Here is a 19,586-nt window from a genome sequence, read left to right as displayed (position 1 = left end):
ATTATCTGTTGGAAGACTAAGAAAATAATTTTCGGAAGGCAGTTTAAGAACAGTCATTGATTAAGGAGATCAAAAGAAGTGCGTCTTGCAAGTCAGCTTTCACTGAGGAGTGATATAATTACTATTAATGAAATAATGAAGTTTATTTAATTAATAATTATGTGTTGAATAATAATTCATTTTGGTAAAAATACTAAGAATGGGGATAATCTTCATGCAGCATCTGTAATAAAAAACAAAAATATACCACTTCGGAAAGAGCTAGAAAATGATATAAACGTCTATTTTTCACCATGTTCGCCGCCAAAACCATATATCTCTGAAGTACTTCCATTTCATTAGAATATAAACTCACTGAACACCATACATGAATATCTGAAAATCTGTTATATAGAAGCCAAGTTATTAACTTTGTCTAAATGCACACTCTGTAAATGGATAATTTCTCTTACACAAACGTAATAAGTGTTTTATACAGTACAAATATGCCACCTGTAACTACTGCACAAAGTTTCATGAAAATCTGTTATATACGAGAAAAGTTATTAATTTTGTCAAAATTCACCCCTATAATGGAGTAGTTTCGTTTACAATATATACTACTAATTCCACAATTTGGAACATCTGGCCGACATCTACGGCAGACCACTAGAGTCCAGAATACAAAGCAGAGTTTGTATACAAAACAAATATGTTACCTGTAACTACTATATAAAGTTTGAAGAACATCTGTTAGGAGGAAAGTTGACAATTTTGTCTATATTCACCCCCAAAAATGGGGTAGTTTCTTTTACATAAATGTAATGAGAGTTCGTGTACAAAACTTAATGTTACCTGTAACTACTGTATGAAGTATGATGGAAATTTGTTAGCTAGGAGAAAAGTTGATAATTTTGTCCAAATTCACCATTTATCACGGGGTAGTTTCTTTTACACAAACATTATGAGAGTATGTATACACAACAAATATACTACCTGTAACTACTGTACAAAGTATCATAAAAATCTGATAGTCGAGAAGTTATTTTGTCCCGCTAGATTTGCGTTTTGGACCACTGTACATCGGTGCGAAATTATACGCAAAACAATATCCCTACAAGCCTAAACGGACAAGAAATAAAATATATTAACATTTTTACATGTGTTTTCCTGTCAAATACTAACAACGATATTTCCGTAACGCGGGATGGTGGAATGTTTATTCCTACAACGCAATTATGTTATATTCTTCACATTGCAGAGCTGCTTTTGACAGTAATTTCCGACATTCTGTATACACTACTACAAGAAGTGAGGGAACACCCTTTCAAACTGCTCAGGCACCTCAACTGTAAGGTCGTTACAAAGAGACTCGATATAATGCATTGCACCTATAGGCCTATGAATATGTACAACGTTTAATATTAGCGTCGAATTTAACAACTTCTAATAAGTAAAATAGCGTTCACTAAATGTTGTGTGAAAAGCTTTTATCTATCTGAATGCAATGTCGTGAAGCAACATGAGTTCATCGCGAAATTTCAGTGCAGAGAAATTCCACGAAGATTCACAATTGCCTGAGAGAGAGTGAATTAGTTTTAAATATCTGTATTATATAGATCATATCAGGAAATAGGAACTGAAAGTATTGAAGTTGCCTGCAGGACATGTCCGAAGTTGTAAGAAATGTGGACTGACAGCACCAGAGGAGCGATCTTTTTACTTCCTGCATTCGAACAGGTTTATATCTTCCACAACCACAGATAGAAACGAGTATACTTAATAGAGAAGAGAATGCAATCATTTTATTTTTCCAAAAACTTAACTTATTGCTACCTATGTCTTCCTTGAGGTTGGGAATGAAGAAATTTGATATATCAGAGGCGGTTTTTCAGGTGAACCAAATGAAGAACAACTTCACCATGGAATTAAAAAAAAAAAAAGGAAAAATTCACTTTACTTTTACTATACATCACATTGCGACTGATTTTATGATATTTATGTTTATGTACGTTCAAAAATCGCGACGCGCTGAAGAAGATTTAACGAACATAGCGCCGGTGAATCCACTTCTTGCATTACGACTTTCTATTTATTTCGCTTGCTATGGTTATCGTAGCAACAAGACGTCGATAGTTTAAGTTTTGCGCTGGTGAAGTGAGCTCGATTTTTCTCCTGTTAGTGTTTCACTCAGCTATGGTTACCACGGCAACAAACCTACACCCCCTCACCCCGCAACAACAGTTAGTATCATGGCTTTGGTCAGACGTGAAATAGTAGAAGAGACGAAATCACAACGTTCCGCCAATCAACAATGAAAATTACAGAAATTTAAAAGCGTAAAATTAATTTCGCCCATAGAAAAAATGAATATATTTGTATTTTTAAACTGTTTTGCTAAAGAAGAAAGCACGAGTCTTGAGAAAAGTGAAAATATAATGTAAGTGGAATTGAAAAAACATGGTTATGGTGTTAGCGTTGAAGGTATTACTGTAGGCTATATACAAAGTTAAATTTTGCCGTCCACACCTGTGGAGTAACGGTTAGCACGTCTGGCCGCGAAACCAGGTGGCCCGGGTTCGATTCCCGGTCGGGGCAAGTTACCTGGTTGAGGTTTTTTCCGGGGTTTTCCCTCAACCCAATACGAGCAAATGCTGGGTAACTTTCGGTGTTGGACCCTGGACTCATTTCACCGGCATTACCACCTTCATCTCATTCAGACGCTAAATAACCTAAGCTGTTGATAAAGCGTCGTAAAATAACCTATTAAAATAAAAAAAAAATAAATTTTGCCGCGGTTTCGTGAGAGAGTGTGGGTAAAGATCGCATTGTGTGCATTGTATTATTTTCTTTACTGTTATTAGGCCCATTTTAAATTAAGAGTAATATTTGTTCATAAAATCAGGATGCTTTAGGGATTTAGGCTGCTTATTAAAATGTTTGTTCACGGAAAGATGTTTTTCTTCCATGAATCGCATTAAAAACTATTTGCGTAGTTGCATGTCATAACAAAGGCTCTCGTCACTCGCAAATATTTCCCTGAAGAAGTAAATTCTCCACAAAATGAAAAATCAGCCTTTTCACAATGATGTTACTGATAAATTCGTTGCCATGAATACAAGGATTCAACTTGTCTTAAAAAATAGGTATGATTATTTATTACCGTTAATTAATCATCATCATCATCATCATCAATGTCACGTATTTCAAATATACCGGTATTTAATATATTATATAAGCCTATACATGATTTTTGTTATACAATTAGAAGTCCACTTAACATTGCTTCACACACTTTTTATGTCACAAACCGCCACTGATATTATATATACATATATATATATACATATATATATATATATATATACTGCACATGGTACGGCATCTCAGGGTCATTGAGCAATATTATGTTAAAACAATGGATCCTGTGACTTTTACAGCTTTTATTCAATGAGAATTTCACAACTGCAAAGACTATTGAGGGTTTATGATATATTACGAAACATTTTGCTAATATTAAGATAAATTCCTACCAGAGGAAATAAAAAATAGATTATAAAAGCTCACAGAAAAATTATATTCGAAGGAAAATGAAATCAACAACAATCAATTTCTTTTTTTTTTTTCAATATAAGAGAACACTTATTTTGACAAATTAATGTTAATATATCGTCCAGCAGTCGCCTGTGCATTTGGAGAATCATTTGTCACTTCGTACTGTACTGTACACATATAGATTCAGAAAATTTCTCACGGAATAGTATTAAGCAACAAACTATGGACATAAGGTACCATGATATGATTATGAGGGTAACGTCATTGAATTTGAATATTATGGTGATTATGATGACTGTAATGTAGGTACAAAGGTAGTGATCATGATTAAGTTTGTGGTGTTTATTATTAAGATAATGGTGCGCGTTATAATTGAAATAGTGGCGTTTATTATGATAGTGCATTGGGATAATGATCATGATTATGAATATTATGATTATCAAAAGGCGTTAATTATAATTGAGATAGTGGTGTTCATTATGATTGAGTTAGTGGCGTTGATTGTAACTCAGAACGATCCTAACAAGTAAAATACCCATGTCACTTCCACCTGAACACCTTAAGACGTAAGTACACAGCCTACCTTCGATAACTTAAGTTGTGAATTCCTGTCTCCATCATCAACAAACTTCACTTCTTCTAGACTGCACATGACGATCGCTTGTAAGTGCCGTTAATTTAACTGTTTGTTGTTTATTGATGTATTTATTTACCTTTCTATGGTGTCTGTACCCACATTTCAGTATATTTTGCTTTGAAATAGTTATTTACTAGTAATATAATCATATCCTTGTGCTTCCGAATATTTTTAAAGTAAATATATTTATCACGCATATGAAAAAGATAGAAATAACTTACTGCATATTTGTGCCATTTCGAATCATTACATATTTTATCTATATACACAGTATTATGCGTACAGGTCACTACTCTCAAGTTGTTAGGATGAGTTTGTGGTTATCACAGACCTGCAAAGCGCGAATCACACGCATATAGCCCTAATTGACGCTATAATCTCAAGGATTTAGGGGTGACCTTTCATTTTTAATATTACGACTTCGGCCTATTATTATTATTATTATTATTATTATTATTATTATTATTATTATTAAATCTCCATTCAAGATATCCCTTATTTACCAAGATATGTTGGAACTTTAGTTAAATAAATAACTGTAATTTCATTATACTACACACTTACGTAATGAAGAGAGATTTACTTCTCTTGAGAGATCGCTCTACAGTCTTTTAAAGACAATACAATAATGTGGTAGATAATCTGCAGAGCACTCGGCATTAAAATTCAGAAGTGTTTCACTTTATGCAAATCTTTATGGAAAGAACAAGTAAGATCTGTGTCTTCTGGGACGTTGAATCGTTCGAAGTGAGTTCCGAATTCCCCATGTCCAGAAAGAATATGTAGGTAGATCTGAGACGATGACTTTCAGTTTTGCGATTGTGTTCATCGGGTTTAAAACCAATATTAATACACTAGTTCAGAGAAAGAGGTTTCAGAAGTCTTCGGAATCATCCCCAAGTACGGGTACACATAGTAAAAGTGTAAAATAATTGTGTTGCAAAACTGTTGCAAACTGGTTAAGCCTATAGGTTTGTAAAATGTTTATTGATACGTCATTATTTCGAGTTTTCCGTGAATATTAATATTAAACTTTCAAATTAATCTATGGAACAATGATTCAATATTATATTTTGTAAGTTGATATACTAACATTACAAATGATGAGTGAGTGACATTGGAGTGACGTTTGGGACGTTTACACACGTTTGTACAATGTTTCTTACTAACAATAGAAAAAGATAATTAGTTACGTGTTAAACTCAGTATAATGTTTGAAAGACGTCCGCCACTGATGCAACGAAGCAAGCGGAAACAAAACGGGTCTAGAAGATAGCGCATGAAATAGGTTCAGGGGTGAGGGATAAACAAACCAGCCTCCATGATCAGTCGCCCACGCATGATCATGAAGTTTAAAATGATATGAGATTGTTTTCAAGGTAGCTTATTAATATTCATAATACAAGTTGGTTATGAAATGCAATAACCTTCAATAATAATGTATTACGGACATTCCAACATTCAGTTGACTAAATACGAGTAATTTTCATTAACTGATTTTATGTTAAATGTTCAATTTTATATTAATACTGCCACATTACATAAAGCAGAAAACATAGAAGAGGCAATAACTTCAAATCGCCACATTCAAAGTTTTTCCGATACCCAGAGGATTAAGCAATTTTATGGCTGAAGCACATTTAGTAGACTTCTATGAAGTAAAAGGGATAAAATTCTAACACACCTGTGTATCAGAAGCAGGGGGGGAGGCAATTGATAATTTGATGGTACTACTAAAGAAAAAAAATGAAATGTGAAAACTGTGCTTTTAATATTATATTATTCCAATTTTATAAACGCTTAAGAAATAAAAGACGAGATTTGTTGCGGCTAAGTCAGGAAATTGTTTGTGGCAACGGCATATAATACGTCAATGCCTTGTCCCGTCAGAGACAACAGTCCTAGACAGAAATTAACATGTTTATACTATTTGGACCACATTTTGCAGAAAGGAACCAACCCACATGATACCTAAACTGAGAAAAATTCACTTTGAAAGTTAAATGAAAGTAATAAATTCACAAATAAATGTAACTACACACTTATTTATTTAACCAAAATCATATTATAGGAAGTATCTTTGTTCAAAATATGGATCCTTGGAATTATTTCATTTTTGAGACAAATTTGGTTGTGGGTTGGTTCCTTTCTGCATAATGCGGTCCTGGAATAGACTGCATGCATAACTAAATCCATGCATTTCTGAATTCGTAATATCATTACTCTACTTTATTGCTTATGCTAAGGGTCTGTGTTCAACTCCGGCTTGGATAGGGAGTGCCATCAGGTTTATAATTCACTTCTTTCCTAATAATCGACGACCTGTTTAAAGATATTGGAGACAGATGTCTAAGCAACTTCTGTAAACTATTAAAAAAAACGCAAAAGTGCTATAAAACGTGCTAAATTATATTTAGGAGTGTTTCTCCATTAATTTCTAAATTTCTTAAATTAAAATTCTGCTAGAGGCGTCACGCATGGAAAAGGGAATATTTAGACACCGTCTGGAATATAAGTGGGCAAATGAAATCGGAAATTTTAGGGTGACTAATTTTTGTAATTTAGCTGCAAAGCTAGTCACGAGAAACAAAATCATATCTCAAAGCAACAATGCCTTTCGGTTTAAGCTTTTGTTTTGTTTTATGGTCAAGTTAATCCCAACAATCAAGTTGATCCAGTTTACGGTATGGAAAATAGTTCATTTCAGAGGAAATAAGATGGGAGTACGCCACACTATATACCCTGCAAGGTGTTCTCTAAAAAAACCTTATGCCCTCCCCACAAAGAAAAACTGAAATGACGTTTATAATGTGTAGGCCTACCATTAATTTTCTATTGTTTTGTTTCATTACGGAATCATACAATTTTACTGGCAACGCACGGAGTGGACTGGTCTAGGGATGAGTGGGGTTGTCTCCTCGATAACTGGGTACGTAGAGAACCTTAGTGTAGTCAGCCGGTGTGGGCTTGGGAGTACGCCTAGCTTGAGAGGTAGCCCAATTGATCGTAAAAAGTCGCAGTATTGAGTCATAGTGTCCCCCCTCCCGAAAATTCCGTTCCATTTGAAACATAATATATTTGTAAATTCCTTTTTCAAAATCATGTTTAAAATGCATGTTGAAAATGCTTTCCATAATTTTCTGTAGGCCTATAACAGCATTGTCAGACAGAGACTAAACGGAGCGGAGCGCTCCACTAGACTTGTTGCGTGCTCCGGTGTTTCCACAGACATAAGCAAGTTCACGCTCCGATCTAGCTCCACAACCGGTTTTGGAGCTTACAACTCTGACACTACTGGCCTATAACATTCATAACGTTCATGCAAATTCTCAAATATGTCTTCAAATAGGCTGCTGCAATTGGTGTAAGAAAGCCAGTAACTTCCCGTAGTTCCACAATATTACTGTCGGTGGATTCTGTATAAAGATGGACTTCCATTAACATATATCATACGTAGACATTACATGGTGGAAGGTCTGGTCATCTAAAACGTGTTCAAATCCTTGTAAACAGAAATAGGCCTAATACTCAATAATAAAGATTTTTCTTCAGTTGTAAGAAACATAATTGCAGCACTAAGCCAAGCACAGAACCTACAATACGTCTAAATATTCTGCCAAATAAATACTTGGTTGTTACGTAAACATGACCAGTAGCAACTCATTTTAATAGTTGTTTCGACGCTTACTGTAATAGCACACAATTTATTTTATCTTACTCTATAATTATGTTTAATGGGCTTTGTTATTTTATTGCTTGCTGTCAGAGAGGTGGAACTTTCGACTTTCCACGGTTCGCCACCCTAATTTTTCAAATGTCGTTCTCATTTTTTTCCTTCACTTATAGCAAATAGTTCCGTTACTGATTCCTTCAAAAGCCTTTATTTGTCAAACGAAAGTTATTATCCCCACATATCTTTTTCTGCTCACGACAGTATTATTACTAGCTACAGTATTATTATTATTATTATTATTATTATTATTATTATTACTGCAGTATTATTATTGACAAAGTACGGAGTTTCTTAGCATTATAAGACCAGTATTTTCACTGGACTCCTACGCAGCAATAATCCAAATGTGAAAGAGCAAGTTGCATCATAATCTCTAAATCCCAGAAACTTTCTAGTATTCTCTTATTCTGAAGGCAGATAGTAGGCCTATCACTTTCTTCCGCAACTTGATGGGACCTGGTTCTATCTGAGGCTGAGGAAGAATGGCCCACTCTCAGCGTCGGCTGATCAGGAAGGATTTGGGGCTCAAGGCCGCTGGAGCTTCCAGGCTACACGTGCGCGAAATAGGACCTGGCTCTATCAGAGGACTCAGGCAGGATGGTCCACCTATCAGAGTCAGTTTCACGAATACCACCCAGGTTACCTGCCGATCTTGGATAATCATCGCATATATAGTGCTCACAAAGAACCAAAGCGTGTCTAAACGACGGACCCGTCCCTTGTCAACGCTGAGTACTTACTGCTCTAGGCCAGTTGTGCGGTTTCTGGATTTTGTCCAACAATTATATAAGATTGTCGGCTCTTTTTTTTTTTTTCCTATTCTCTAGTCAAAAGACTATTTGGTTTTGTATTCATGCATGGAGTTAGTATTACAAGTATGTTATGGTTAGCTCTGATATGCTCTGTTGTTTCTTTTTCCACTACATTTACATATAATACATAAAACTAAAGTACATCGCGTAAGTACTGTATCACCTGAATACACATAGGCCTAAGAAATTTTTAACTAAAACTTAGTCATAGCTCCATTAGTAAGGAGTCATTACAGCAAATGGTCGCCTACTTATATTACTATAAACTTAAGAAAATACAATACAAAATAAAATTTGTCTCTATATTGTGAAGGAAATAAGTTTTCCGCATCCCTGATACCGGCATTAAAAATATTACTCGTATATACCGCGGCCCCGTTGGGTACGCAGAGAAGTTAATGGAAGACTGCGAATAATAATAATAATAATAATAATAATAATAATAATAATAATAATAATAATAATTTTTATGATTTATTTATTATAATATTAATGTGCTTGTCAACAGCCATGAGCCAATGATAGCCCAGCACAAGTGATAAAATAATACAGAGTAAACATAATTAATATTTGAATACAATTAATTTACAATAATAATAATAATAATAATAATAATAATAATAATAATAATAATACAAAAACTAAAATAAGTAAATTAAATTGTAATGTTCATCAATAGATGCTTAAAAATAAAAATAACAATAACAATAAAGATAAAATAATAAAAATAAACCATCTTGAACAAAGAATTTTTCTCTAGTCTATGATAGAGGCTATTATACTATGAGAAAAATAGAGATGATATAATGAAAATTGAGTATAATTTTTAAAAGAATATATAAATGATAGGTCATTGCCACGAGCAATCTAAGTCTATACATTAAAAGGATCGAATTCACAACCAGGCATGTTGGCATTTTTAATGCTTCTGGAGTCTGGTGAAAGAAATTTGGAATTTCTATTACAGAAAATTTTGTGGGCTCTCATATCTTTCGTTGGAATACGTAAGGTAATATTGTTTAAGAAGGAGTCACAGGACATATCACCTTCGAGGACCTTACAAAACAGATAACCAAGCTCATGGCGTCTAGGATATAGTTTTCGACAATTAAAATATTCGCATTTTCTCTCGCAACTATACTAGGAGTTAATGGGCAGAAATCTGAATGAACATAAATATATCAATTTTCTTTGTATGTTTTCTAATTTAGCCGAATCTGTAGTTGTAATCGAGTTCCATGCTACAGATGCATATTCGAGTTTCGATGGCACCAATGTACAGTAGAGCATTAAAACAGAATCAGATGTGGAAAAAGAATAAGTTATTGACCGTATTATTTCCAATATTCTGATAGAGTGATTGTAAATGTAACCAACTTGACTATGAAAATACAGTTCACTGTCAATGAATAATCACAGATTTTTTACACAAACCGTTCTGTTAATTGGAACATTATTTAGATAATAATTAAATTTCAGTGAATAAATTTTTCAAGAAAAGGTTATCATATTATATTATTGTAATGTACTGCAGTACATATGATATTTCTGTGCAGGAATTCTGCGTTATATGATGAAGGATGGGTGGAACGGAGAAAAATTCTCTCCAGCACCGGGACTCGAACCCGAGTTTTCAGCTTTATGTGCTGACGCTTTATTCACTAAGCCACACCGGATTCCAGTTCCAATGCCGGATTGAATCGTCTCAGTTCAAGTTCCACCTCTCAGTTTCCCTTTAGTGGCCAACCCTCATGCACTGTGTCACAGATGTGTGGCAATGGCACAATGTCCAATACACTATGTGCAGAGGTGCACTCATTACGAGTTATTACATTAGTTTTGGAGACGTTAATTTTCATATCATTGTCTTCCGACCATTTTGCAACTGAGTTAATGTCACATTGAAGTGATTGACAGTTAGTACTCTTCTGATTGTACGAATTTTTTTTAAATCGTCGGCAAATAATAGACAGTCAGAACTTATTCTTTTAAATATATCGTCTATGAAAGTAATAAATAGAAGAGGTCCTAAAGTAGATCCCTGTGGGACTCCACAATTTATGTTATAAGAATAAAAGTGTATATTAAACAGACTTACACATGAAAGTCTATTACATATAATTTTCGAACCAGTTTACGTAGCTTACAGAAAGGCTATTATTTTCTAACTTTTGAAGTAGGATAGGCTATAGCGCGGAACTACATCAAAAGTTTTATTGAAATCCAAACATATCGTATCAGTTTGTCCTTGAGTTTCAATTATTGGTACAATTTGATTTAGATAAGTAACCAGGTTAGTAACAGTGGATTTGGTTTTAGTAAATCCATGTTGTGAAGAATTGAGCTTGTTTCTCACATAAAAGGATATGTGTCTGTGAATAATGATTTCAAAATTTTTTGAAAAGTTATTTAAGATCGAGATAGGTCTGTAATTTCAGACATAATTTATTTTTCCAGTTCTAAATATAGGAATAATTACAGCTTGTTTCCATAGTGAGGAAAATTCACCCCTTTTCAAACTAGAATTAAATATGTGGACTAACAGAGGAGCATCCTTTAATTATAAAATTGGAATACCGTCTGGTATCAGTTGTTTAATTGCTTTACGAACATCATCATGTGTTACTTTAGGTGGCCTATAGGTAATGGGTCTGTTATATTCGTAATAATATTTTTATATGTATGGCCGTGTTTAGTCTGAACAGATGTGAAGTGATCAGCTAAAGCATTGACAATGTCTTTTTTACCTGTGATGTGTTCATTATTAAGAATTAATTCTGAGGGATAATTATCTGTCTTCCGGAATGATTAAACATATTTCCAAAACTTTTCAGGTTCCGTTTTAACATTTTCAGTAATATTTTGAAGCCATGATAATTTATCAGATTAAATTTTAGGTTTAACAAGTTTTCTACAAAGGGAAAATGTTTTATAACAAAACTGAGTTTTGAATTTTTATATTTTTATGTGCATGGTCTTTCTTTCTGACAAGTTTACGTAAGAGTTAGAAAACCATTGTGGATGACTAGACCTTTTGATTTTAGTGACAGAAACTGCCTGGGGTATGGCGCTATTAACCACAGAAAATAGTGAACTAGCTGCATCATTAACATTAACAGCTTGACAAACATAAGACCAATCGTAATTATATAGACTCCACTATAGATTCAAGTAATCACTTTGAGAATAATTTAGGAAAGAATTTTGTTGATTTTGAGGAGAAAAAGTTAGTGTGACTTAAGACTTATTGTTACCGGTCGATGGTATTTATCCTGCGAAACTAGTAAGTGAGTGGCCAGATTGACCTCACTCTCGTTTATATTTGTAAATACAAGATCAAGTAAATTTTTGTTATTAACTGTTGAATTTAGTTGTTTCAGTCCAAGAAAGCAAGAGGATGAAAATAACTCTTGAATGTTAATTTTGGCGTAATAATGAATATTATCAGCACAACAACCAGGTGACCAATTCATACCAGGAGCATTAAAATCGCCGAGAATAACTACTCTATTATTGTGTGTATCAAGATGGTTTTCAAGAAAATTTAGATAAGTTTTTAAAAACTTTGTGTCAGTATCGGGTGGAAAGTAGTGATTAACAATTAACAAATTGAATCCATCTGCCATAGGAATCTGAATCCATATACACTCACCAATGAATAGTCATGTTTCCGGTATACTAAACGTGTAGATATTTGATTGTTGACAGTTATTAAGACACTACCACCAAGGGTATTATTGGTATCCTCAAATTTTCTATCACCACGAAAAATTGTATAATAATTTGGGAATAAATTATTATACTCAACAAGATCTTGAAGCTATGTTTCTGTCAGATAATAATAATAATAATAATAATAATAATAGTAATAATAATAACAGAACAATTCCACGTGTAACTGACTGACATTTACAGTACACCTTGACAGCAAAATGTCTGCCTAAATTGTATAATGGGTTGAAATTAGACTATGTCACCGCAGGATTTTATAGAGGGAAGCGTACATTTAAGATACATATAAAAATAAAAGTCTTTAATAGGAAAAGTATACTATTTATTTACGTCCAAAGTGTGTGTAACAGACTGACATAAATGTTAACTCTCTCTTCGGGTGAACATGGTTCTCCACAGATTTCTCTGAATTGTCATTGCTGATACAATTTTGCAAAATATAGTTCGGAAAGGAAATTGTAATCTTCAGTTTAAGTTGAAAACGACCTCCAAACCACGATTAGTAATGGAGTTATGGCCGAAAAAGTGATGTGTAACAGACTGACCTCATTCTGTAACTGACTGACATATCTGAATTATAAAATGAAGTTGCACTTACAGAACCGTAAATAGTACGTCATAATATGAAACTTGATAAGTAGTAAATTAACATAACGATTAATTTAAATGAATAATATGTTTTCTAGAATACAAAAATTAGTTTGCTTAACCATGCATCTTAAATTAAATTAATGCACATACAAGTATTACATAGGCCTACTTAATAACAATTCTTCAGTTATCACGTCTGTTTATCCGCAACTCTGGAAAACAGCTTTGGTACGCCCACTTCCTAAAGTAAATTCACCTACTTCTGCAAAAGACTATAGGCCAATCTCCATTCTTCCCGTTTTATCTAAAGCTCTGGAACGCATCATTCATAAGCAGTTGTCAGACTACCTAATAGAATGTAATCTTTTAGACCCTTTACAATCAGGTTTCAGAAATGGCCATAGCACTTCTACTGCTTTGTTGAATGTTACTGAGGACATACGCGCAGCCATGGATAAACGACAGGCTACTGTACTAGTTTTATTGGACTATAGCAAAGCCTTTGATTCTGTTGACTTCGATCTACTATTAACTAAACTACAAACGCTACACCTTTCTGATAGTGCTATCACCTGGATGTACTCCTACCTTACTGGCCGCCAGCAGCGTGTCATATCTAATAATCGTTTCTCATCCTGGCGTACTGTAGATACAGGAGTTCCTCAGGGATCAGTATTAGGCCCCTTGCTCTTCTCTATTTATATAAATGGAATTTCCAACTCATTTAAGCACTGCAGATATCAAATATATGCAGACGACGTTCAATTGTATATTTCAGCCCGTCCCGACGCACTAAACGATACCATTAATAGTCTGAATGAAGATCTTGATTCCATCTCTTCCTGGTCTCAACAATTTGGGCTTAACCTAAACGCATGTAAATCACAGGCTATTCTGTTCGCGAACCGTAGATTAATTCCTGAAGTCAACGACCTGAATATTCCACCTGTGAAACTGAATAAAACAATCATCCCGTTTAGCTCTACCGTCAAAAATCTCGGAGTACATTTCGAATCTAATCTAAATTGGGATACGCATATTAAATATACATGTAAGAAGGCATTCTCTATTCTCCATTCACTAAAAAGATTGTATCATTATCCATCTAAATTAAAACAGACGCTGGTACAGACACTCATTCTACCTCACTTCGATTATTGCGACGTTTTGTTCAGTGATCTCAGGATTGATTCCGCTCAGAAACTACAGCGTGTTCATAACGCGTGCGTCCGCTTCATTTGTAATGTTCGATACTATGATCATATCTCACCTTCTTTCAAGAAGTTATCGTAGCTTAGGTTACATGAGAGGAGAAATCTGCACTCACTTTCTCCCTTATATCGAATTATGCACTCTTCATCCCCCTATTATTTATTCGCTCGATTTCATACTCTCTCTCGCTATCATAATATTAATACTCGATCACAACGCGATAACACGCTAGAAATTCCACTTCACGCATCGTCTCTGTATTCCTCATCCTTCACTGTTGCTACCTCTCGTCACTGGAACTCTCTGCCGCCTGAAGTCAAGGGCTGCCGAACATTGAATTCTTTCAAATCCAAGTTAGAAAATTATCTTATGACGAGTTGCCAAACTAACTTACTATTATGACAAGTGTTGTATTGCATGTTTCCACGTATTCACATTTTTTTATGTTCTAATGATATTCAACTTATTTTATATTTTTGTTTTCATATTTTCCGATAATGGTATATCTCTAATGTGATAAGTTGAGCTATATATAATCTTAATTTTCCTTATTGTGTGTACTTAGAAATATTGTACTCACTATATACTTTGTACTGCACTATTTTATTACTACTATTAGTATTATTATTATCATTATTATTATTATCATCATTATTACTATTCTTATTCTTCTTCTTCTTATTATTATTATTATTATTATTATTATTATTATTATTATGAATAATTGTCTTTTTTTTGTAGGCCTCATTTATTTTGACCTGCTGTTCACATATTATTATGCTTTTTTCTTTCTTTCTGTATGTTATATATTATGTCTGATTTCTTCTTATTTGTTGTTTATTTTTTATTATTATTATTATCTTATTCAGTTTTGTGTGTAAAATTGTAGTGTAATTTGTAAATTTGTAGTGTTTTTGTAACGCAGTCTTTACTCCTGGTTGAGTGTTAGAGAAGGCCGTATGGCCTTAACTCTGCCAGGTTAAATAAATCATTATTATTATTATTATTATTATTATTATTATTATAACATATATAGTTCTTTCTCTGTGATTAAATACTGTAATACTAGCCATATGCATTGGTGTTTAATTTTAGGACTATGAGAGTGTCACAGCAACCTTGACAGAGCTTATCACTCTATATGGCATCAACTCCCCAGCCTAAGACAGTATGTTACGTTATTCAAGCGCGTTCCTAATCATCTGGCACTGACCTCCTTATCGATTACGATAAGGTGACGCAGATCACAGTTTATATTTCCTATGCCTATGGCTGTTATATAGTATGTTCATAATAATAGATTAGAATGTTGAGTTCTACTTTTAGATTGAATTTGAACCATTGGAATGAAACACGTAGATGCACTCCACGGCACTCGTTGACTCACTTATTTAGTCTAACAAGTATGTACTGCAGGAACACTGTCAATATGTCACTTGTTATCTTAACAAACTTTAGTTTCTTTTCACACACGGAACCTGTGGACCTTTCGCACTGATTGTTCAGAAGACAGTTGTATATATTCTAAAACATATGGATCTATCGCTTTCACGTAATGAACTCCATGAGATGACGGAATAGGTGCAAGATGTTCAAATCGTTTTTCGAGATACTTTTTTCCTTCGTCTATCTCAATCTGTGCTACCTCCTTAACAATAATTTGGATGTTTTTATTGCTCACAATGTTACAAAATTCTGTAGCGCTTTGTATCTTCTTCTCCGATTTCGCAGGCATCCATGCCATCCTTTTTACTTGGCCTCCAATCACATCCACGGCCCTTTTGCCATGATGTGACTGAAAGAAGTTCCATTCTATGTTAAATCCAAATATGCGAGCAAGCAATGTCACATTGCTCAATGTTTACTTCTGTTTAAAATGACTCGCTGCTTTATCTGAAAATATTTTTACCACCTCAATGTTCGGAAGAATCGCCAAAATTTCCGAATACACTTTTCGTAGACAAACATTCACTGCATAGCCTATTTTTCATGCGCTACATAATCTGACACTAATGCAGAGGATTTCTTCTGAACTTCCCTGTCATCTTCCTGTTTAAACCAGGCAACAGCAGTAAATATTGAGACCTGTTTATTGCTGCAATGAGCTGCCTGAATCTCATTTTGCTTTTTTCAGGTATAATTACTGCACACTTATCACCAGTTCACGTATAACTTCACCAAGGCCGTCGAAGTAACTAAGCACACTGTGAGAATGAACAACATAACAGCTGAGAGCGCGACATGTCAGTCACTCACAATGCCGCTGCGGAAAACGAAATCACTTTAGAAGAAAATGTTCTAATACTTTTTTATTGGTCATGTAGTAATAACGCAGAATACCAAAGGAAATTTTAAACTGTCAATTATTGTGCTGTGTGGAAGAGTTTTTGTATGTTTATTGTGACGGACTGACCGTAACTTACAATACAAATAATTATAATGATTTTAAGTTATTTAGGATCTTAGGATACTTCAACTAATTACATATTTACTTCAAGGAAAGACCAAAATATAGTATAGAAAAAAGACGGCTCGAAATAAAACAAATTTACGTGTCCAAATTGTGACACTAAACATAAGTATCTATACGTGTTTTTTTAAGCGTTTGGAATATGACAAGATCTGCAGCAAGTTATAGACTAAAAGAGAGTATTTTAAACATTATCTTACGAAATGAGGCGATTTAAAGTATAAACATATTTCTTCAACAAAAATACTCATACATCAATTTCAAAAAATTCACCTCAGTATGACATTTTCGTGGAATTGCTCAATAATAATAATAATAATAATAATAATAATAATAATAATAATAATAATAATAATAATAATAATAATAATAATAATAATAACTTCTAAATCTGTTCTACGAAAATTTAAAGATGAATGAATGAATGAATGAATGAATGAATGAATGAATGAATGAATGAATGAATGAAGACAAAATTTAATCACTTTCTTCCTAAATCGATGCGAACTTCGTATTATTCTGTCCTAAATTCTGCTTCAGTGTTGTTCAGCCTTTTGTATGAGATACTCCTTTTCCTTATATTACTTTAGAGCGGTCCCGTGGCCATAAGTGTAGAATGTAGTACACAGAAGTATGAAATTTGGATTATTTAAAAATATTATAACAATCTAAAAATTATTATTAGGTCATTAGGATACTGTTAACGAATGTAGATCTGGAGTAACTTGTATTTTAATTTGTCACTCATTCAAATGATTAAACAATATTAAATACCGTAACAATAATTATTTTGTTCGTGGCCTCATTAAGGAGGGGGGGGAATGGGTGAAAATTTGGTAATTTTTCGAGAAAAAAAAGTGAAATGAATCCGGGGTCCAGCACCGAAAGTAACCCAGCATTTGCTGAAATTGGGTTGAGGGAAAACCCTGGAAAAAACCTCAACCAGATAACTTGCTCCGACCGCGAATCGAACCCAGGCCATCTGGTTTCGCGGCCAGACGCGCTAACCGTTACTCCACAGGTATGGACACTACGCCTATATGAAGTATTCCTATAAATGAGATTTTAAAAATCTTCCGTTATATTAATATGGTTTTGCTGTAAAATTGTAGACCATCATGACGGCCTTTTTCTATAACTTTTCTTTAAAAAATTACAATATTTCATGGTTTCTCAATTATAAAAATCATTAAAAATAACGGAAAACACAATTTAAGCGTCTAAAAATGTATAATTTATACGAAAAAAGGAATACAAAATGACTCACTTTTCACAAATGTAATACATTTAAACTTCCTTTTTCCAATTTTCCCACCAAAAAGCCTAGTTGCAACTTGCAACTTGCAAGACACATCAAAAGTCTGAACAAACCAAACCTAACCTGTCACTAATCCCCGACATCACGATAACTCGCTACTTACCTATAAATATAGGCCTACAAAACATACCAAAAAACCTGAACGAATCAAATCTGTCAGTCATCCTTGAATTACGAGAACCCTCTTATTCCAAGTTGCATAGTTTGCATATTTTAACAAAAACGATCGCAGTTCTTCAATATTCAACAATAGCCCCTTTGAAAATCCCAAAACCTTCACTGACAAACATCGCAAAAATCACACGCTTCAGTAGGTCCAGGTAGCTTCTCTATGATCGTAACAGTACACATGCACGCCAACAAGTAGGAACACCATACTCAGTCACAAAAAAAAAAAAAAAAACATTGCCGCAATAACTTCACAATCTTAGAAGCAGACGGACTACGGACCTCTGGTCACCGGAGAACCACATTCTATCATCAAGCAGGTAACATCACAAAAAAAAAAACAATAAACACACGAAGTACTATTTATAGCTTTACCGCCACTTTTTAATCATAAACAAATGCGCTCAAACCGACATTGACTTCCAAAACATGACTTTTATATTTCAACGGCGTTGTCATGACGGGTAATTATCTTACTAATCTTTGGTACGGTACCTACACTAAACAGCCTATTATCCCATTTCAAGATTGGAGCATGAATATGATAATGGGAACGAGATGATGATAATAATAATAATAATAATAATAATAATAATAATAATAACAATAACAATTATTATTATTATTATCATCACCATCTACTGTTTTTAATTTAAATTATATATTACCTTAGTTGATGGTACTCCCAAATTGGTGTTACACATGTCTATATCTGTTCTGAACTCAGAAGTAAGAAGATCAAAATTACTGGTGATGTAACAGCTTAACCACTTCTTCGCTACACATAACACACGGAAACGTTTTCTTTCAAGACTTCTCTCCCACAAGTAGGTTAATGCGATTGCTATAGGTCTACACAACCGGAATAAACTTTTTGACTTTATGACACTGTCGCTAATACAGGCGTGTTATATAACAACAACACGCACTACCAGATCCACAAAAAGTCGAGAGTGCCTACCTCTTCTTAACTCGCCACTCGTAGTTCCGTAACTTCAATTTCGATTTTTAATTCTCACACGAACTAGCACTTTCGCATTGGTGGCATAGTCACAAAGAAACAATCTTGTTTACTATTGTATTTTCTTAAATAATCTGCCACTGTAATGAGGACACCACCGTAACAGCACCCACTTTACACGCGTCCGCAAGAGAAGTTCCTTGATTCGAGCGGAGCGGAGAAAGTTGGCCCACTCTGGACAGATGCGAGGTAGGAACTGCTATGAACTCGCGCACCGGTGCTGGAACACTGCCTTCCACAATACTATCGACCTCAGACTGGCATGACGTCGAGGCCTAGCCTACATCGTGGCCGCTAATTGTACTGTTTGGTTTTGTATTCCCAACAGGTGAGCAGAAGGAGAGGGGATGAAAGAGGA

At 34.2% G+C, this 19,586-nt stretch overlaps 1 protein-coding gene across 3 annotated transcripts in view; it reads right to left on the bottom strand.

Moving 5' to 3' along the window:
• The window catches only part of LOC138694389 (long-chain fatty acid transport protein 4-like), a 493,080-nt gene that overhangs the window by 224,053 nt on the left and 249,441 nt on the right, over window positions 1–19,586 (bottom strand). Inside the window, exon 1 of one of the 3 annotated variants that reach the window (XM_069818079.1) lies at window positions 18,876–19,523. The exons of the other annotated variants lie outside the window; for them this stretch is intronic. Within the exon in view, the coding sequence (XP_069674180.1) occupies window positions 18,876–18,911 (36 nt within the window). The 5' untranslated portion in view covers window positions 18,912–19,523. Of the gene's footprint in view, window positions 1–18,875; window positions 19,524–19,586 lie in introns of those variants that run through there. 3 annotated transcript variants of the gene reach the window in all.

This window comes from Periplaneta americana, chromosome 2, assembly GCF_040183065.1.
Source record: "Periplaneta americana isolate PAMFEO1 chromosome 2, P.americana_PAMFEO1_priV1, whole genome shotgun sequence".
Lineage (NCBI taxonomy): Eukaryota > Metazoa > Arthropoda > Insecta > Blattodea > Blattidae > Periplaneta > Periplaneta americana.
This window is presented reverse-complemented; position numbering and strand designations above follow the sequence as displayed.